General features: G+C 41.2%; 2 protein-coding genes across 2 annotated transcripts; one reads left to right on the plus strand and one right to left on the minus strand.

The window, feature by feature from the left end:
- Positions 1 to 4,030: 4,030 nt before the first annotated feature.
- Positions 4,031 to 5,662, plus strand: LOC136441944 (crystal protein-like). The gene has a single exon (XM_066438508.1). The coding sequence runs from the start codon at positions 4,031 to 4,033 to the stop codon at positions 5,660 to 5,662; it is 1,632 nt and encodes a 543-aa protein (XP_066294605.1).
- A 5,134-nt stretch (positions 5,663 to 10,796) lies between these two features.
- LOC136441945 (C-type lectin domain family 4 member F-like) lies at positions 10,797 to 17,288 on the minus strand. The gene is made up of 8 exons (XM_066438509.1): positions 17,249 to 17,288; positions 16,275 to 16,367; positions 14,469 to 14,614; positions 13,220 to 13,528; positions 12,842 to 13,162; positions 12,346 to 12,784; positions 11,451 to 11,690; positions 10,797 to 10,807 (listed from the first exon to the last, which is right to left on the minus strand). Exons 1-8 carry the CDS (start codon positions 17,286 to 17,288, stop codon positions 10,797 to 10,799), a joined length of 1,599 nt encoding a protein of 532 aa, XP_066294606.1.
- Positions 17,289 to 22,711: the final 5,423 nt, after the last annotated feature.

A 22,711-nucleotide genomic window follows, 5' to 3' on the forward strand; every position in this document is an offset into this window, starting at 1 on the left:
CTGTCTAGCATTGTCGTTTTGGTCTTTGGTAAACTTGGTCAATACTTTAAATCGTATCAACATAAATGTTACTTTTTATTTCCTGTGTTTTGAACAAAAGTTTTGATAGACTTGAACCGATAATTTTCAAGAAGATGTAGAATAGCACAATCGTAACGTTTCTCAAGCTCCGGCCGCGGGTTCCTCCCTTGAGAAACGCAACGAATTTTCATCTCTACATCTGCTTGGAGTTTCGTATACGAAGTATACGAAAGAAAGTTATATGCATCAAGAGATTTTATATTGAACAGTTTCGAATGTTTATTAAGTCGACCGAATTCGAAGTCAATCTAATAGAAACTTCAATACATTGTGAGATCGGCAAAAGCTCATTCTAAATCATGTAGAAAATTATAAGTGACAAGGAAATATAGTTTTTATTGATATCTTACGGTTCCATGAATAATTCCATCACACTGATAGATATAACAACAATAACTAACAACATGGGCTATAAAACAAAGAGTGGGGCGGGGAAAAAGATTGGAGACAACGCTGTAATATATAATAGGATATTTAGCAATTCTAATACACGTATACACACCATGCAACAGTCAACTGTAGCAAACAGATTTCAGAACCGCCAATGAACGTTATAAACTCAGGTAGGCACAAATCATACAAAATATAGTCAAGCAACGGGATAGATTTTAGTGAACAGTCAGAGGTTTCAAGTAGCATCCACTACATTTCACCAGTGGCTGAAATTAATCTGAATACAACGATACAGGATGCATCGATTATTTTAAGTCACCAACGAAAGGTAGTGCGTGGATGCTACAGGTCTAACTCGTCTGCCCATCACAATATCCATCCAGTTGTGTGAGTATTCTGTTTTTATTATCATACAGACCTCTGAAATGTGTGCAGGTAAACTACCACATGGTTGTATTTATGAGAACTCCAACACAATTTGTGTTCCAAATTTTAAACTTACAAACCCGCACACACACAAAAATGTCTAGAATGCGATAGTATAGCACGTTTGATCCATAGGATACAGGCGAAAACTCCTAAAGCTGGTCGTAAAATGATGCGTTATATAGTTCATTTCAGCGCCGGTCATCATTTTCACTGGTATCTGGCCGTACGCAACGCAGAAGAATACAAAGATCACCATTACTCATGTAACATATCAGTTTGTTTCTTGAAATCCGTCCATAGAAGAAGCATTAAATAGTGTTGTTATATGAATGGTTCAGTCAAGTCAAGCAGTCAAGTCACAATGTTTATCGACCTCAAGTCTTCAGGTTGGGTGCACTAATTACCAAAATCGCCAGGTGGCGGTGCTTTCCATAGACTATAGTTCGCAATTAGTCACTGCCAAACATTCCATCACAGCCTGCTCGGCAGTCAGCAGTAAATTCCGCGGGAAAACGTTGACTACCCTGGGGAAGAAGCCACGTGACAGACGCTCCTCACACACGTAGCCGACAAGGTCGAACGCGTACGCGGGCGCCTCCTGGTCCAGACACCGGTCCCAATACTCCTGCCAACGGCTGCTGTTGTTGTTGTCCCCGTCCTTGGTGCTGATTGTGCCATCGACAGTACAAGTAGGGGTGTAAGGATCGGCCTCTTCATGTGGGTTTGTACCACAAATCCGCTTCCTAGGGCTCAGTTGGACTTCTTTTTGTTGCCACCGCCGCTTGATATTTCCATGCGGAACGACGTTTTGGCTCTGCCCATTGGATTCCTCTAAAGCCCTCCTGAGACTAGACCTCGCTAGGTGGACTTTCTTTGGAGTCTTGTAGTGGGTACTAGACTCTATAGAGAGAAGATTATCCGTACTACAACGCCCTCTGGCGGAAGTTTCTATATTTTCATCATCATCCGGTGGTGAGTCGTCTTCATCCTGAGTCGTTCGGAGGACAGTGCCTGGCGCGGGGGCGTCTGGGTAGCTCTGGTAGTCGATGGCGAAGAAGACGACGCGACGGTCTGACGTCACGGGGTCAACGTCCGCCTCAATTTGTAGAAACTTCCGGCTGGACAGAACAACATGGATTGCTTTCTGGAGAGTTAAGAATGAAAAGTTAGCTTGCATCCATGGAAAACATAACTTTGCTACTTTCCTCAGTCTAAAACTGCTCGTAGCCAAGACAAAGCTGCTACAAAAAACCTTCCGGGAGATGGGATGCTATCTACAAGAAAACAAACATCTTTTTTGACATTGTATCGTAATGAACGCAAATCTTTGTCTCATGGTTTAGAAGCAAATAATGTAAATTTTGAAATTTTCGCGAAGGTTTTAGTTCCGCGAATGCGTGTTTTACGTTGTTCTACTTATGTCCTATAGTTATGTCTTAATTTTCCCTCTTACAACAGATTAAGTTCCCCGAGAAAATTAATGAAGTTACGGTACTCACCACGACTGCCGCCGTGGTTGCAGTTCCACCTGTCTGTCGCCAGAGGTGCGGGTAGCGGTTTCTGGATAAAACAGGGACAACATGATAAGGCTCGCCCCCGATGTTTTGCCATAAACCCTTACATGTAGGAAATCAGTTTAAATCGAAGATTTATCAATGTTTATCTTGTAACGGTCGCTCTTTCAACCAGGCGGTGATAAGCGTAGGCAAAGTAGCAAAAGAAACGAAACTTGTGATGTATCGGAGATATGGAACCATTTTACCTGAAATACTGCAAGATATGTTGAGGTCGAAGTAAACCGTGGGGACTAGCGGCTAGCGCCTGAACTACAGCTCCAAAGTGCCGCTTGTTCAGACGTTCTCCCCCGCGCCAGGCCACAGGATCCACGGAGATGTTGTCTACAAACTCCTCGGCCATTCTCTCTACCTCCTCGTACAGACCCTGAACCGTCTCTCCGTCCGCGGTAGGACACACCCCCATGAACGCCAGGAAGCCCGTTCGGCGTTTTGTATTCTCCCATTGCCAGAGGGCCTGGGGGGAAATCTTTCTGGGAACATCGGTAGCCTCACCACCAGTCGCCATCTTCGAATCTTCACTCTTTTCGGTTTGTTCAGAACGTCAGCTGGGATGTTTATGGAACTTTAGAACTCTTAGTTCTTCGAACAGAACGTAGTTCGATCTCTTCGCGGGGTCATTTAGGGTGAAGGTTATACCATATGAAATGGTGTCTCCTGTGAATGTATCTTCCTGATTTTACGTCGTACACAGCTAGGCCCCCTCTAGCGGATGCCTTAGGGAATGCACTTTTTTCCATCATATAGATCATTTATTTTGGTTAGGTAGCGCATTGCTTTTGGATGGGATGTTGAACTATTCGGTCCTTTTTTTACATTATAGGTTGAATCTACCTTATCATACTACACATGGATATCTTCAACGCACGAATGCAACTTTTTACGTTGTGCGGCTTGTTTATTTTCCGATGGACTATCGAAAATAAGCGGAATTGCCTTTGCGTTATTAATTAATAATTGAAATGTGACAAAATGACGCGAATATGTTAAAAACTAGTTACAAATGTCAATCTGAGTGAAATTTCAAATTTCCGAAGATTCGCAGTTTTTGCACGAAAATTCTACAATACGTACCTTTGATAGAGGTTATTTGGAAGAGTCAGAAGACCTCCAGATATCGGAAGTTTAACGCCTGACATATACAACCTGACAACTCATAAGATCTATATCAGCTGCCCCCTTGCTGGTATAACAAACGTCATAACGTAACGTCACGTAAAACGTTTTATCAGTCGCTCGTTCTCATTTAGATGTACACATGTAACTTTCGCTACCGTTTGAAGTAAGACGTTACTAACATTAACATACGCCACATATAAGGTGCCAAACTGTCGTTTTTAAAAGCCAGAAAAGTTTTTTAAAAGTCGTCATGATTAATGGTTAGAACAGCACACTTTCAAGCCACGTTAAAGTGTAACTATACATCAAACAACTTGTGACTGGGCTTGATAAGGTATGTTTGCTGTACTGTCCACTACTGATCAGAGCTGACCACTAAGTGAGCCATGGCATCGGTGGTGATTTTTCACCTGTTTCTTCTAACAGTCGGTTGTATGGCGTTTCCTATTGAGGAAGATGGGCCGATTGTTAACACACAGTACGGCGCCGTGAGAGGGCTGTACGTGGAGGAAGGGGTTATTTTCTTCGGGCTTCCGTTCGGAGAGCCGCCGGTGGGAGAGTTCCGCTGGAGGCCGCCGCGGCAGTACAACCGGCCCTGGGCGCCCAACGTTCGCGACGGGACCGTGCCGGGCCCGGGCTGCTACAGAAGCGATTGCGCGCCCGGTGACTGGGATCCAGATTTCCAATGTCCCCGGGACAGAAAAGTGAGTGAAGACTGCCTCTATCTCAACATCTTTGCCCCACGGGAAATCCTTAACTCTACCGCTGCCCAATTGCCCATTCTGTTCTGGCTCTACGGTGGACAATACGAAATGGGGAGCGGCTCGGCCTACATTTACGACGGACGATTCTTAGCTAACAAGACCAACACCATTGTGGTGACCATCAACTACAGACTGGCTGCGTTTGGCTTCCTGGTAGCTGGTCAAGGAGAAGACGCGGCCACGGGAAACTATGGCCTGCTTGACCAGGTCGCAGCGTTACGGTGGGTCAAGGAAAACATCGGGAGTTTTGGCGGTGACAAAAACCGCGTGACCGTTTTCGGACAGAGCGCGGGGTCAGATTCCGTGGCCACACTTATGATCAATCCAAAGTTTACCGACTTATTCCAACAAGCCATCATGTTGAGCGTGCCTTTTACCATTCCTCATAAAAGTCGATGGGAGGCGCTTCGCCTCGGAGAACACCTCGCTGAGAAACTGGACTGTTCGCACGGGGACATGAAATGTCTTCGTTCCAAAAATTCTAGCGCTCTTCAGGCAGGGTTAGATAGAATGGGGACGTTCTTTTCGAATCCGTACCGTCCACTAGAGGCGTCATTACCATGGGGACCCATCGTCGACGGTGACATAGTACCAGCTGCTACAGTGGACAGTTTTGCCAAAGGACATTTTCAGTCCAAACCGTTCATCATAGGAACTACCTCGGAAGAAGCCGTATTATTCATCTACTCCCTTTACAACAAGCCGGTGACGACTAGGGAAACGTTGTATGAAATTTATTTTGCCTTCGGCCATCTTAAGGCAGCAGAGGCTGCTAAAGAGTATCCTGCCGACGAAACCTCTTCCGACTACCGCCCCCTTTTGTCCACTCTCACCACCGATTGGGTCTTCAAATGCTCGACTCGGAACGTCATTCGGAGCGCCATAAGAAGTGGAGACACCGATGTCTGGCTGTATGTGTTCGATCACGTTTGGTCCTTCAAACACTTGTGGGACTATCAGAAGAATTGTAACGGACACGTGTGTCACGCGGAAGACGTTCCCTTCGTTTTCCAGACGACGAAGCTACCGGAGACCAAGATGACCATGACCGCTGAGGAACAGAACATGGCGGACAGCATAGCATACTACTACGGCAACTTCGCGCACACCGGAGACCCGAACAAACCTGGCCGAGAGGCTACCGGATTTACCGGGATTCCAGCGGCCACCGCTTGGCCGAAGTACAGCCAAGAAGGGAACTTTACTTGTCTAAACATCAGTACCCCCCACACCACCCTGATACAGGACTATCGAAAAGATAAATGTGATTTTTGGGACAGAATGGACATTTACAATCTGTAGCGAAATGTGAAAACATGAAGTATCTCCGTGCAATCTTTGTTATACATTATTGACATAGTTACGGAGGAAACTTCTTAAAAGTTATCTAACGATTGTTCTCTGTAACTCCTTTGCCTCATCGTAAAAAGCTTGTCTCTGGTATCGCAGCAAATAAAGTTACACAGTCTAAAATGTTCGAAAAAGCTTGAATCGTTATCACTTTGCATGGATCCAGATAATTCATAACACAACACCGTATTTCTCTCCTATGGTACTGATAGTAAATGTAAAGCCAACTCAAGGCTTTTCTGTCACATGATTGTTGAGATACGAAATGCAGAACCAACCACCAGAAAGTAATTTTTTTTCAATTTTTTTTTTCACATTTTATTTCAATATCAAAACTTGTACATTAAAGACTGAAATACATATACGACACAAAAAAGTGACATGTAGAAGTACTGTATAAGATATGGCGGGGTATCAAAAGTTACAGGTGTGACAAAAAATGTTTTTGGTAGTTAACAAATTTGCTGTTTACTACTGTTTCGTCTATGAACATCTTGGCGAGTATATACTTGTTGTATTTGGTAATATCGTTATACAAAGTTTTGAAAATCCCATATTTCTCAACAGTAAATAAGAGGTTCATGTTCTTAATTGTTGCAGGTAGTTCGGATAAATGTGTTTTGCAGCCCAGTATGATAATATTAAAAATCCTTGTAAGAAGCAAAGATCATTTCTGTCACAAGATACCTTATGATCCGTGACTGTCCAAGGAATGATCTTAATTCGCTGTGTTAAAGCTGTCTTATACATAATTATGACAAATAAATGTCACTCGGCCTACAGATAGTGACGAGGCTCTACTGATACTCTAGAATATTCACTTACGTATCCTAAGTAGGCCATTATTTAGTAGGTGATCCTTTGAAAGGTTAAAAGTTGAATTCTGTTGACACAAATAGACCAACGCTATCAATGATTGTTTAAACGTAAACAGTACTGCAGTAAGCATTTTTTTTAATCTCACGCAATCTGCCGAATGATTCACATATTTGTTTATTACCTGTCAATGTGGTTCCTGCAGTTGGCGCTAGAGGTCGCCTTTGCACTATAACCAGTCCAGGCAGTATAAGATAGTAAGAGTGACGGTACTACGTTAATCATATGCATTCCAGACTATGCATTATCTGTGATTCACAAAAGGATGCAAGTAAAACACGCAGATCAGTTTAGGGCTAGGAGAATATTAAAAGACACCCAGATAAAAACAGAAGAAGATGTCCACCATCCGGAAGAGTTTGTGTTGATCAGTGTCATGCAGCAGTACCTGAAATAGATGCCAGGGGGCAGCAAAGCACCGGGTTTCTACGGGACCTCAATAATTTCAAAATCCATCCCTGGTGCGGAGTTAAGCATTTGCGCCTTAGCGGCAAATACAGACAGCGTTGGCACCAAGTGTCAATATTCTGGAGGACACATCACTGGCCCCATATGTGGTCAATACAGGAGAATTGATCAATTATCATCTTAATGTGTTGATGTAATGATATTCAATGATACATGCCCGGCAATAGACAAAACATATCTAAAATTGAAAACTTTTTGTCGTAAACTTCGATATATCAACATTTGTTTTTAGATCGGGACTTCGCTGACCAGGGATCCAAAGAATAACCTGGATTTTCTTATCCTAATTCCTAAAAATATTTGCTCGTAATTCGCAATTTTTCGGCCGAGCGGCGTGGATTTCCCCAACGCTATGACCCGTCCTTTATCTTTTGGTATTGAAAGGTCTAGAACATTAAACAGCTACTGACAGGTAAAAAAATTGTTGAAATGCATTTATCTATTAAAAATATAGATAAAATGTAGTAGTTTAAACTTGCTTGTGATCGCCTTTACCTAAAAATTAAGTTTATACGGCTTTTCAAAGTACGCTTTTCGCGTGGCACTGTGTTGGCCTCTGGAATGTGCATCACGTGACCCTATGACGCCACCGGCTGTAAAGAATCCCCGGCACGCACGCAGCTCGCGCACGCTAGAGGTTCAACAACAATGCCCGGTTCTAGAGCGGCTTTTTCGAATATTCGAACGTGGCAACGGTTTTAAAACCATGTAAACAGTGTAGAAAACACTCACGTGTTTTAGCTTGACTCCCGGTTTTTTAAACGTTTTAACGCCCAAACATCGGAAAGTTCAGCTTTTTGGTGGCGAAAATGCGCGATACAGGACAGCAGACGGTGTGCATACAATGCCTAGTGGGCAGAAGATACCACCATGTCGGCAGAAGGTTTGACCATTAGAGACACTCTTTTCACTGAGAAGAGCGAGAGCAAAATGAAGAAAAGACCGGTGAGAATTTTCACCACGTTGTGTCAGATCATATCTTTTCTTCCAATCTTTATCACATAAAGTCACTTAATCGCGATATGTCAATTTTTTGTGAAATGTATTTAACATATGGCAATGTCTTTGGTGCTATTTGTTTGCTTGTTTGTTTAAGTTTGTTTGTTTGTTCTGCCTTTATTTATTCTCGAAATAAATACACAAAAACTTGTTGTTTTATGTGTCATATCAAACACACAGACTGCAGTCGTCAACAGTCATTGTTGTTTTTACGTACATTTTCAATCTTCAAAGCACTGTTTCCATGTGTCTTCTAATGTCGTTATGTTTGTACGCTTGGAATAATTATTCCTGTACATTACCGTTAGTCAAGTCATTGTTATCGCCCTATGACTTAGAACTGTGAAATGTAGATTCTCAGTCGCTCAACGAGTCATTTTAGGAACGCTAAGAGTGATATTTCTACTGCTGGGATCGGACCGCTCTCTGTCATAACCTAAAAAACACGCCGGAACTCTTCAAACTCCAGTTTGCAACAAGTTAACTCCGTCCACAGTATCAATTAGCTTGGTAACCATCCAGAGAACCCAGAATGCAGATGATTTTCCGGCCTAACAGTCCTGGAACCTTGGCCTTTTTCTGGCGAAAGACTTTTTTTCTTTTTCTCAATTTGTTAAAGACGCGAGCTAGAACGCTGCTTCTCACGCAGCCCGTAAAAATTCCCCGGGGTGCGAAAATTACCTGGCCGGGCAGGGAACACTCACTGTACCGAGGATATCCCGGGAGGATCTCGGTCTATAGGTTACTAGGCTCCGTTTTGAACTCCAACCTTTTCAAAGGACTTAGTCAGAAATATTGTGAGCTTTTCCTGGATTCGGTCATAAAGATCTGTGAACCCTGACCTCTTCCAGGAATTGTTTTGGGGAAAATTGTGAAGTCCTGACTTTTCCTGAAATCCACATGCAATACGCCAAACAAGCAGTTCTCATTTTGCATTTTTAGCTATTTGTGCTTCTGATTACCAACAATTTTTCCTGGTTAATTTTGAAGACATCGACATTATGCTCTTAAAGAAATAAATTCTAGGGGAAAACTGGAGCATTTTCTTTTGTTGTCTGTTAATCGATGTGAACCTACAAAACTTGGGATCTGTGCATTGTAGGAGAGAGTCCCGAAAGTTATGCAAGTACAAACACAAAACACAGGAATACAATCAGTAAAATGGTATACGATTCAACCAGAAAATTTGTATACAACCAGAAAACTGGAACACAATCAGAAACTGGTATACAATCGGGAAACTGGCATACAGTCTGAAAACTAGTATTCAATCTAAAGAGCTTGTGTACACCCAGAAACTGGTATATAAGCAGAAAACTGCTATACAATTTTAATCTCAGAAACACAATCAGAAAACTAATATACAATCAGAAAACTGGTATACAATCTCAAAACTTGTATTCATTCTTAAAATTAGTATGCAATCAGAAACTGGTATACATCTAGAAAAAAAAACTGGTATACAATCTGAAAACCCTTATACAATCAGAAAACTGGTATGCAATCAGCAAACTGACATACTATTCAGAAACCAGTATACGATGTTAAAACCGGCGTACAATTAGAAACTGGTACACAATCTGAAAACTGGTATTCAATATGGAACTGGTATACACTACGAAAACTCAGATATACACTCTTAAAATTCAGGAATACAAAGAGAACCTGTATACAATCAGAAATATGGCTTTGAAAAACTGGACGCGTATATAATCTGAAAACTGAAAAATTGCGGACAATAAAAAAAAAAACATGGTATACACTCAAAAACTCGAAATACAATAAGAAAACAATATACAATCAGAAAGCTATACAATCAGAAAACTGTTATACAATTTAAAAAAAAAACTGATATCCAACCAGGAAGCGGATGTAGTACTAGCTGAAAACACTAGTCGTGATCGACTCAAATCATTCAAGATACAAAAAAATTTACATTTTCTGAGGCGTCTCATCTCTAAATGTGTCAATTGAAACAAATTTACATTAAGTCTCCTTGAAACTGGGGGTCCGAATCTAAAAGTAGTATACAACCAGAAAACGGCTTTACGATCTTAGAACTGTTATACACTTTGAAATCTCAGGAGATACTAGTAGTAAATCTAAAAACTGGTGTACAATCAGAAAACTTGTATACATTCTGAAAACTGGAATAAATGTACATTCTAAAAACTAGTTATCACTGCTATAACATTTTTACAACTCAATACAATCGCAATACAATGAAAACGCAATACAATCAGAAAACTGATGTACAATCAGAGAACTGCAATACATTTGAAACAAACTAACATTAAGTCTCCTTTAAAGTTTAAACATCCATCAAAGCTATCCAGCTGAAAACAACATGGCGGAATCTCTGTCATTAGCGTCTTGAGTTAAATAGTAAGTTGAAGTGCAGTGTGACCGACAGTAGGTGTCATGTTGACCAGTCCTACTAAGCATACCCTTTTTTCTGGCAGTCTATCGTCGATCCGCAGCCAGGGTCTGGGAGGGCGGGCAACACTGCCGGCACCATAGAGATACTGAGGAGCTCCCGATGGTTACCAGGCCACGAGAGCGTCTAAAGTCTAGTAAGTGCAATGTCGCAGCAGAACCACTTTCTCTGCTTTAGTTTCCTAACCCTCAAAAACCATGATGATTTGCCGCGTTCAACTAATTCTAGTTTTTACGTTTCAGTCTGGTTAGGCTACGGATGGTCGGCGAGCCGATGTACTGTAGCGGTGAGAGTTCCACCTGTCACCTATGGATGTCCTGGAAAAAAAGAGCAGACTTAGTAGAGATGAGACGTGGAATAATAAGGTTTTGTTCTAGCTAGTTTTTAAAAAGAGTAATGGTGGTCTGGAGCTGTAGTTGGAAGGGTTTCGGGAAATGATACGGTTGTGTCCGAAAATAATTTCATCAGGTTGGTAGAACATAGAGTATTGGAGGTTCTTTTTACACAACCGGTAATTCTCACCTGCTGACGTTTCGGTGTCTGTCAGACACCTTCTTCAGAGCTTCTGACTGGAGTAATGCTTCTCACCGCTATAAGTAGCCGATGTAGGTGGCACTTTTGCGGCGAGAACGTAATCCCAAACGTGGCTGAGCTTGTATCCCCCCTCGTCTCGGTTCATCACTGGTGATGAGCCGAGACGAGCGGGGATACAAGCACAGACACCGAAACGTCAGCAGGTGAGAATTACCGGTTGTGTAAAAAGAACCTCCAATACGATACGGTTGTAATCATAAGTACCTGGAACAGCCTGGCATATGAAGCGAATCGTATTGCGGCATGATCCATCGTTCCACTTGTCTTTCCAGGATGAGGTCGTAGAGTAACGAACGCAATCTTCGTCGCCCATCCAGTTGTTCGGTTGTCCCGATCCCCAAGAGTTGTACATCCCAAGTGCAGAACCATCCACCCACTCAAAGCTTCCCTCTTCGCGCAGATCGTGCAGGCCGATCCAGAAAGAATATTTGTCGCTCACGACCTTGTACAATGAGATCAGGAAGGCGTTGGTTTCCGCGTCTCGGGGCATGGCGAGGGTGCCTCCGTCTTCATGACAAGTCGCCCTCGCATCGCTGAAGGTCTTTTTTATGTTGAATGCCTTGTAGCAGATGTCACGCCACATACTGTAACCTTTAGGACACGATTCTAGAAGACAATTGCAAGTTTTGAGTCAACAACAGACGTAGGGATAGACATCGCTCATATTGAAACCGTTACAGAAGTCATTCCATCACTAACAAGCCATTATGTTTTATTTATAAGATCATATGTCTTAGGTGGTGTGAATTTAAGAAAACCAGCATAAATGATATATAGCTGATATAAGACTGTAAAACACTAGGTTAAAAAGATGACACCATGCATACGTACACATTTAAATTACTAATAGATGAAGGAAAAAATAATGACTAGAGATTACAAAAAGATCTTGGAAGCACAGGAATCATCCATGAGGTAAATAATATTATGAAATGGAATAATGGCAGTTCCACAAATTTTCTTGATGATTTTTATTGATGATGCTCCTTGATGAAGATCAGTGTGACATAAAAACTTTTTCACAATATGTTCCTACATGACGGCGAGGTGACGCTCACAGTTCCTTTCCGGCTAATATTGAAAAATAAAAGTGTACTAAGAACACACGCAACTTTGATGCGCCATTGCGCCAACACCTACACAGTTGCCTCCAAGAGCCGTATCAATCAAAATATATCATTACATATAGTGCATGTAACAACCGAAAGCCAACTTTATATATTACAAATAGTTCACGTAAGAAGTGTGAACCCCAGCTTACCTGGCGTCTTTCTCATCTGTAGAAGACGCTTCTCCAAGGCAAAAATTCGGCTTCGTTCCTTGTCCAGGTTGAGCTTCAAGCCTGTGCTGTTGCAAAGTTGACGCATGTCGCGCTTCAAGGCGTCAACAATGGTGGTCATGTTGTCTCGGTCACGCTTCAAGGCGTCAACAATGGCGGACATGTCGTCTCGGTCGCGCTTCAAGGCGTCAACAATGGCGGACATGTCGTCTTGGTCACGCTTCATGGCGTCAACAGTGGTGGACAGTTGGCGCATGTCGTCTCGGTCGCGCTTCAAGGCGTCAACAGTGGCGGACATGTCGTCTCGGTCACGCTTCAAGGCATCAACAGTCACTGTGGTTGACAGTTGGCGTATGTCGTCTCGGTCGCGCTTCAAGGCGTCAACAGTGGTGGACAGTTGGCGCATGTCGTCTCGGTCGCGCTTCAAGGCGTCAACAGTGGTGGACATGTCGTCTCGGTCACGCTTCAAGGCGTCAACAGTGGCGGACATGTCGTCTTGGTCACGCTTCAAGGCGTCAACAGTGGTTGACAGTTGGCGCATGTCGTCTCGATCGCGTTTCAAGGCGTCAACAGTGGTGGACATGTCGTCTCGGTCACGCTTCAAGGCGTCAACAGTGGTGGACAGTTGGCGCATGTCGTCTCGGTCGCGCTTCAAGGCGTCAACAGTGGCGGACATGTCGTCTCGGTCACGCTTCAAGGCATCAACAGTCACTGTGGTTGACAGTTGGCGTATGTCGTCTCGGTCGCGCTTCAAGGCGTCAACAGTGGTGGACAGTTGGCGCATGTCGTCTCGGTCGCGCTTCAAGGCGTCAACAGTGGTGGACATGTCGTCTCGGTCACGCTTCAAGGCGTCAACAGTGGCGGACATGTCGTCTTGGTCACGCTTCAAGGCGTCAACAGTGGTTGACAGTTGGCGCATGTCGTCTCGATCGCGTTTCAAGGCGTCAACAGTGGTTGACAGTTTGCGCATGTCGTCTCGGTCGTGCTTCAAGGCGTCAACAGTGGTGGACAGTTGGCGCATGTCGTCTCGGTCGCGCTTCAAGGCGTCAACAGTGGTGAAAAGTTGGCGCATGTCATTTTGGTCGCGCTTTACGTCAACTGCCGTGGATATGTTGTCTCGGTCGTGCTTTAAGGCGTCAACAGTGGTGGACAGCTGAGATATTTCCTATAAACGTATATATGGACATCTAAATGCCAAATACAAGAATAAAACAAAAATTTTAACTAGAGTTTGGCAACCTCATACCCCCATGGAAATTGTAAGAGCTTTTGTAAATTTTATGCGAATGACTTATGCATTTACATGGTTTATGCATGGTGATGTGAACCTACAACTAATTAGCAAATATCACAAGTATACAATTCCAATCATCGATCACTAAGTAGTTTTGCCATTTTTGTACTTATAATGTAAATTAGTTCCTCATTTGCATATTTGGTATATATTCATGTTCCACCTCCCATGAATTACATTTTTTAAGTCAAATGATTGAAAACAAACTTTGAAATGAATTATAGAATCTCCTCATGAATCATGTAAATCAAGTCATTATACCCACAATATGTATTTGATTGAATGTGTACATCTCTGCCCAAGATACCTGCATGGCTAAAATGATGGAAATCTTTTCTTTCCTCTGGTATCCTCTTTGGAATGTTTTGACAGAAACGCCCCTGAAGTTCCAAAATTAGATATAAGGGGGCCCAAACCTTCCGCATTTTGTCCTGACGTCAAAAGCTATCTGCCACGCAAATGTCCAGACCGTCTCATGTCTGGGATAAGAAATACATTAAAAAGACTGCTATGATAGAAATTTCTCATTAGTTATGCAGATGTACTATTATTTGGAATAATTTGTATTTCATATTTTATTTTGTTTAAGCTACCTTTAAGGATCAAAAATAATGAAAATCCGGTATTCCTTTTTTGTGTTATCCTCTTTGGAACATTTTAACAAAAACGCCACTGCAATTCCTGTACTGGCCGCGGATATTTCATGGAGGTAATAGCAAAATGTTTTGTCTTGTTAGCCTCTCAAAAAAACAATAGAATCAGTCTTAGAAAAATTGCTTGACATCAGGCTTTGTGGTACAAGAATATTTACCTCTTTATTGATGAACGTCAGAGGGGCGAGTCCCAGAGCGACCAGGCTGAACAGGACTGCAATACTGGCGGCTATGTAGCTGCGGTGGGAGCGGATGAAACTACAGACAGTACGGTAGCCACTTGCATTACCCTCATACGCGCAGTCTGTTCGAAAACAAAACGGTCTTTGTTACTGAAATCTAACAAGCTAAAAGACAGAAGAAGTTGTAACTGGAAAACTGAATGCACTTTAATCCAAAGGCAATGAAATGGTATATGAACTTAAGGTGGTTAACAGTTAGTGGTAGCTGTCTTGCTGCAATCTGTGGGTTATATTTAACTCACGGAGTGAAGGGAGAATCTTCTATCAGCACAACTCCTTCTTAACGAAACTATGATATGTCTCATGGAAATTAATATCTTTCTCGAATACACCCAAAGGTACAAATGATGGCATGTGTTTAATAGATATTAGATTGTATACAAAGTACCAAAAAAGTATAGGTCGAACTTGAAAATTAGGTCTTGATTGCATAAATATACACTCATCTAGTTGACATCTCTTCATTGATGTTACATCTCGCTGTCATTTTCCTAAGAACTACAAACAAAAAACATTGTTACATATGTACAAGTACAAAAGTCATGCCCGAGCAATTAATCATGCAAATGACGACATGCGTTGCATAATCAATGTTAACTAATGTTCAATATAATTAAGCTTTCAAATACCGTAATCATTAGATTCGCATCAGTGTTCCACCACTACTGTATTGTAGCGGTTGAACACTGATTAGATAATTGCAAATTATGTATCATTTGCATAATTGGCATCTATCATGTTGAATGTTGTTCATTTTCTAAGTATCTAAGTTTCTAAGTGTCACATACCTGAAAGTCCTCTCTTGGAACTCTCATGGTATTCTAAAGTTTCCCCTTGACATAAATTTATACTTTCATTTGGAATTTGATGTTGAATTTTACAAATATGGCCATTATTTACATGGTTAACTTTCGACTATATCAATCTCTGCCAAATTCACTTACATGCCATCATCACCATCATCAGGCGACTTGCTTACATACCAAACCTAGACTACTTCGTTCCAATGCCTAGATCTGTATGCCACCCAAACAATTCATACAATACGCATATCAAAATATGATTGATCAAACCCGGACGTTGTACTGCATTAACACAGGGAGCCACTTTTGGTCTCATAATTAAACGTGTCCCTTATTTTGTAATGATGCCTACCAACAAAAAGATTTTTTATACGCATCAATCCATAGCTTCTGAAGCTATCGAGAAAACAATTCCCCAGAGGATGCATTGGTGTTATTTATGAAAGCGAACCTTTCAGAGCAATTGCAAAATTGCTAAAATGCCTCCGTCCTTGAGACGTCGGAAAAAAATGCCGCTGTATTTCAAAAGCTGCTAGTATGTGGAACCTAAGCCTACCCTATAATTCACGTGCCCATGAGTTATATAGCACCCCACAACCCCTACAGGTACAACATGCCCAGAGCTTGAGATATCGATCGAAACGGTAAGTTCTGCTGCATTACCACAGGACGACGCTAGGAGGCTATAATGGGCGCATCATGCTTTACGAGTGATGTTATTGTCGATTTTGAGGTCGTGAGACTTGCAAGCAGGATGTCACATAACCAACCACCGACAAGGATCTAAGACAGCCTTTTCCATAACAGGACAGCTAAATTTTGCACCACACCCGCACGACTGTAGATATTAGGAATGCACTCTGTTTGTGATCGTTCAACAATCATACGACTAAAAACCAGCAGGATAACAAAGTTTTACCTCCTCTGGAGACGTACAAAGCGTTGGGCATATTCGCAGCGGCGTCTGCAATCGACTGCCAATCGGTCTGCGGCTGCTGCATGGGTGTGGTGCCTGGTGGAAAATTACAAAATCAAAATCGCGCCGACGGTATGCTTTTAGAAGAAAAGCATTCTCTGAATGATTTTATGAAACCAAACTATACAACATTATGACAAACATAAATTCGTTGGCAACAAAAGTAATATCGTATTAACATACACGTTTGTACGCTTTTATACTCTTCTGCTATTGTACATCGTACCATGGTACCAAAAAAATCAATCTTCAGACTCGAGTTTGTATTGGTAATCCAAATATCCCAATATGATTTGTGATGGCGTCGCAGTAAACACAGGGACCAGTTTGGAAACTAGCATCGAGGTTGGTGAATATATACTGCTTTCAAGGAGAAAGCAGTACTTTATCATCGTGTTTACCTGAAATTGCATTTTAATACAATATTTGCTTTTACGGCTTTTCAAAGGTACGTTTCTTCTCGAGCAGCGATGCTGGGTTCGGAAATGGTTTTGTTTTCAACTGAGCACACCAGCTCTTCTCGACAAGTGCGTCGGGTTATTTTACGTCGAGAAGCTTGACCACTGAAGGCTAACTTAACACCTGATGTTCCGATAGACGGTGATTTACGTCTCTATCCGAATCGGCGGATCGCATTTGATCCGTTTGGCAAGGCAGCGGGATCATCTACGTCTTGCTCTCCCACGAGGGTATATAAATATCGTCAGAGAAATTGTACCTTCTAAACTTTATATTCCGACCCGACGCTACTTGGAAAAAAAAGAAAAGAAAAAAAGAAAACAAGCTCTACACCAAGCAAGGGCTAGATAATTGTCAATCTTGTATTTACCATTACATATATATATTTTTTTAAACAAGTCCATTGTCCACTGACATGTCCAGTGATAAAGAGAATATATTTTCACAAACATATTTACCTGTTTCACCAGTTTGGGACTGCTTTTGCCCTCCCGGCATGTTGCGACTTGTCAGGTTTCTGGACAGCGAAAAATATACGCCCTACACCAGGCGAGGTCCGGAATACAATGTAAATCATAGCATTACCTTTTAGAAAATTAGAATCAAAAAATGAAAGAAAATCATATTGAGTGGGTGAGAAACATCGCACGTTTTCAGCGAGACAAATTATATCGACACGTAATCATTTTCTTTGTTTGTTTGTTGCATATTGAAATAAAGGTTCGAAAACAACCTTTAAAGGCTCGACTTTTTGATCATGTTTGGAAAACTATAATATTTATTATATCAATTCATACATGCACTCACATGAGTAAGACAATTTTCAATCTTTTTTTCGTCTGATATTTGCTGTGTTCGTCACTCAACAGGTAACGTAACATGACCAATTATCGTGCAGGACTAGTTATCGTTCAGTTTGGGTCATATCTACATGTCGAGGTGTATTATGCCAAAGCCAATTATGAGCAATAAAGAACGCCATAAGTATGATGCTTAGCCTTCTCTCTCTTTTATACAAAACAATTTTAAAAGTTAACGTCCAGCGACATTACAGAATATACTCCTGAACCAGTAACAACAAGTTGCACGGAAGCGTCATGCATGACGTATATCATATGCAATTCGACACCGCGTACTTCATCATGTTTTTTCTAACTTACACGATAGCTAGTATCTGTTAAAAGTAGCTGAAATAAAATCTTTCTTTGATATCCATACTATCCATGGTTATTCGAGGTTTGAAACTCTTGCCAGTTTTAGGAATGTTTGATTCAATCTGGCGACCCCTGGCCCGCTCTAATGGTACATTTTTGCATGGCCATGCAAAAATGTCAGAATGTTAGTAATTTTTCAACTGATGTTAATTGCATATCCGAACAGCCAGTCGGTGTGTGGTCTATTTTAAACTGCAGTACTACTTTATTCCTCTAAGTATCTCTAATGAACTATTCGTTTTAGGGATCTAACATCGGCGGGCAAAGGCTGAATATTTCTTTCCCTGTAGTTGTTAAACAGGCTAAGATTGGAGTAGCTTCGCTCGCACTTTCATATGATTAAAATACAACATCTAAAGACAGCAATGCCCCGTTCCAGAACAACTTTTTTTCGAAAATTGGAACCTGGTAACGGTTCTAGAAACATGTAAACAGTAGTAGTGTTGAAAACACTCTAGTAGACACCGCACGTGTTTGTGTTCGTTCGGCTCCCGGTTTTCTAGACGTTTTTACGACCAAACACCTGAAGTTTCAGCTTTTTGGTGACAAAAATGCGCGTTACAGGACAACAGACGGTGTACAGTGCCCAGTGGGCGGAATATAACGCCATGTCGGCGGGTTTGACCAAACAGAGACACTCTTTTCACTGAGAAGAGTGAGAGCAAAATGAAGAAAAGATGATAATCTTCACCCTGTTGTGTCAGATCATATCTGTCCTTAAAGTTTTTATCTCATAAAGCTACTTCATCGCGTTACATGTCAATGTTTTGTGAAATGTATCTAATATACGGCAATGGCCTTGATTCTAATAGTGGTTTTCTGTGTCACAACAAACACAAAGACTTCATGCAGTCGCCAACAGCCACTGTTTTTACGTACAAAGTTTTAATCTTCGAAGCACAGTTCCATATATGTCTTGTGATTATATAACTACCCATAGAGATTATATTTGTACGCTGGAAGAATTATCCCTGCAAATTACTGTTAGTCAAGTCAACGTTGTTGCCCTAAGACTTAAGCCTGTGAAATGTAGATTCTCATTCGTTCAACGAGTCACTTGTGAATTCAAATCGTTTCTAGCTATATTTCCACCCGCTACATACAGGATTCAAGATACTAATCGAAGAATCGTGTGCAAGGATTCATGATAGATATCTGTCTAAAGTAATACTTTAGTCCTTCAGAGGAGTACTCTGAGAGGATTATTTCTGGAATCCTCGAATCCTCACGGCTGAATCCTGGCTCTGAACCCTGGCTGTCAAGGTTGCAGACCACAGTATTTCTCCTATAGGGATTTATATAGTTAAGGATCCCAAGGTGAGATCCTTCGACGCTTGTAAAGTTATAGAAAGGTGCAGAATTAGGGTACCAGATTTTTATATGCTTGACTTCAAGGTTCAATCTACAAAATATCTGCAAAATGAGGTTGAATTTGACGGCTCGTTGTCATTTAAAAGCCACTTTGATGTGACCCCCAGCAGGCGACTTACAGTAGTCGGGCGGTAACAATATCCAGGCGCTAATCCAACCCGACCGAACAAACATCGTAATCGAACTCGTACTGTCTTAAAACTGACGTATTCCTCTGCCATTCACCACAGTTTCAGCCTCGCTAACGTGCACAGAAGAAAAACTACGGCCTTTTCAAGCAATGTGACGCACTACTTCGTACCCGAACTACTATTGTCCACGGGGGTCGCCCATTAATACTGTGTTCTGCGACCTTACGACGACCTTGACCTTGGTTTTCTTTTGTTCATGCAAATTTCCTCAAATACCCACCAAATGCCCTATCGTTTGAATGTAAAGATTGAAAATTCCAATAAAGAGATTGAATTTTAGACCGGTGCAATTCGTCTATAATGCTTTAAGTATGGGTTGGGTGGGGGTCGTAACTTTGGTCAGCTATTACTTCGTAACCATGAATGAGAAAGTAAAGCAGTATCATTTCCTCAAATACCCACCAAGTGCCCTATCGTTTGAATGTAAAGTTTGAAAATTCCGATAAAGAGATTGAATTTTAGACCAGTGCAATTTGACTATAATGCTTTAAGTATGGGTTGGGTGGGGGTCGTAACTTTGGTCAGCTATTACTTCGTAACCATGAATGAGAAAGTAGAGCAGTCTCATTTCCTCAAATAACCACCAAGTGCCCTATCGTTTGAATGTAAAGTTTGAAAATTCCAATTAAGAGATTGAATTTTAGACCGGTGCAATTCGTCTATAATGCTTTAAGTATGGGTTGGGTGGGGGGGCGTGACTTTGGTCAGCTTTTACTTCGTAACCATGAATGAGAAAGTAGAGCAGTATCATTTCCTCAAATAACCACCAAGTGCCCTATCGTTTGAACGTAAAGTTTGAAAATTCCAATAAATAGATTGAATTTTAGACCGGTGCAATTCGTCTATAATGATTTAAGTATGGGGTGTGTGGGGGGCGTAACTTTTGTTAGCTATCACTTCGTAACCATGAATGAGAAAGTAAAGCAGTATCATTTCCTCAAGTAACCACCAAGTGCCCTATCGTTTGAATGTAAAGTTTGAAAATTCCAATAAAGAGATTGAATTCTAGACCGGTGCAATTGGGCGTAACTTTTGTCAGCTATTACTTCGTAACCATGAATGAGAAAGTAAAGCAGTATCATTTCCTCCAATACCCACCAAGTGCCCTATCATTTGAATGTTAAGTTTAAAATTTCCTGTAAAGTGATTGAATTTTAGACCGGTGCAATTTGTCTATAATGATTTAAATATGGGATGGGTGGGAGGCGTAATTTTTGTCAGCTATCACTTCGTAACCATGAATGAGAAAGTAAAGCAGTATCATTTCCTCAAATACCCACCAAGTGCCCTATCGTTTGAATGTAAAGTTTGAAAATTCCAATAAAGAGATTGAATTTTAGTCAGGTGCAATTCGTCTATAAAGTTTAAATATGGAGTGGGTGGGGGGCGTAACTTTGGTCAGGTATTACTTCGTAACCATGAATGAGACAGTAAATCAGTATCATTTCCTCAAATACCCATCAAGTGCCCTATCGTTTGAATGTAAAGTTTGAAAATTCCAATAAAGAGATTGAATTTGAGACCGGTGCAATTGGGCGTAACTTTGGTCAGCTATTACTTCGTAACCATGAATGAGAAAGTAAAGCAGTATCATATCCTCAAATATGCACCAAGTGCCCTATCGTTTGAATGTAAAGTTTAAAAATTCCAATAAAGAGATTGAATTTTAGTCAGGTGCAATTCGTCTATAATATTTTAAGTATGGAGTGGGTGGGTCGTAACTTTGGTCAGGTATTACTTCGTAACCATGAATGAGAAAGTAAAGCAGTATCATTTCCTCAAATACCCACCAAGTGCCCTATCGTTTGAATGTAAAGTTTGAAAATTCCAATAAAGAGATTGAATTTTAGACCGGTGCAATTCGTCTATAATGCTTTAAGTATGGGTTGGGTGGGGGGGCGTAACTTTGATCAGCTATCACTTCGTAACCATGGATGAGAAAGTAAAGCAGATTCATTTCCTCAAATACCCATCAAGTGCCCTATCGTTTGAATGTAAAGTTTGAAAATTCCAATAAAGAGATTGAATTTTAGACCGGTGCAATTGGACTGTAATGCTTTAAGTATGGGGTGGGTGGGGGGCGTAACTTTGGTCAGCTATTACTTCGTAACCATGAATGAGAAAGTAAAGCAGTATCATTTCCTCAAATACCCACCAAGTGCCCTATCGTTTGAATGTTAAGTTTGAAAATTCCAATTAAGAGATTGAATTTTAGACCGGTGAAATTCGTCTATAATGATTTAAGTATGGGGTGGGTGGGGGGCCGGGCGTAACTTTGGTCAGCTATCACTTCGTAACCATGAAGGAGAAAGTAAAGCAGTATCATTTCCTCCAATACCCACCAAGTGCCCTATCGTTTGAATGTAAAGTTTGAAATTTCCAAAAAAGAGATTGAATTTTAGACCGGTGTAATTCGTCTATAATGATTTAAGTATGGACTGTAATGCTTTAAGTATAGGGTGGGTGGGGGTCGTAACTTTGGTCAGCTATTACTTCGTAACAATGAATGAGAAAGTAAAGCAGTCTCATTTCCTCCAATACCCACCAAGTGCCCTATCTTTTGAATGTAAAGTTTAAAAATTCCAATAAAGAGATTGAATTTTAGATCTGTGCAATTCTTTTATAATGATTTAAGTATGGGGTGGGTGGGGGGCGTAACTTTGATCAGCTATTACTTCGTAACCATGAATGAGAAAGTAAAGCAGTATCATTTCCTCAAATACCCATCAAGTGCCCTATCGTTGAATGTAAAGTTTGAAAATTCCAATAAAGAGATTGAATTTTAGACCGGTGCAATTGGGCTGTAATGCTTTAAGTATGGGGTGGGTGTGGGGCGTAACTTTGGTCAGCTATTACTTCGTAACCATGAATGAGAAAGTAAAGCAGTATCATTTCCTCAAATACCCACCAAGTGCCCTATCGTTTGAATGTAGAGTTTGAAAATTCCAATAAAGAGATTGAATTTTAGACCGGTGTAATTCGTCTATAATGATTTAAGTATGGGGTGGGTGGGGGGCGTAAGTTTTGTAAGCTATCACTTCGTAACCATGAATGAGAAAGTAAATCAGTATCATTTCCTAAAATAACCAGGAAGTGCCCTATCGTTTGAATGTAAAGTTTGAAAATTCCAATAAAGAGATTGAAT

The sequence above is a fragment of the Branchiostoma lanceolatum genome, chromosome 9 (genome assembly GCF_035083965.1).
Source record: "Branchiostoma lanceolatum isolate klBraLanc5 chromosome 9, klBraLanc5.hap2, whole genome shotgun sequence".
Lineage (NCBI taxonomy): Eukaryota > Metazoa > Chordata > Leptocardii > Amphioxiformes > Branchiostomatidae > Branchiostoma > Branchiostoma lanceolatum.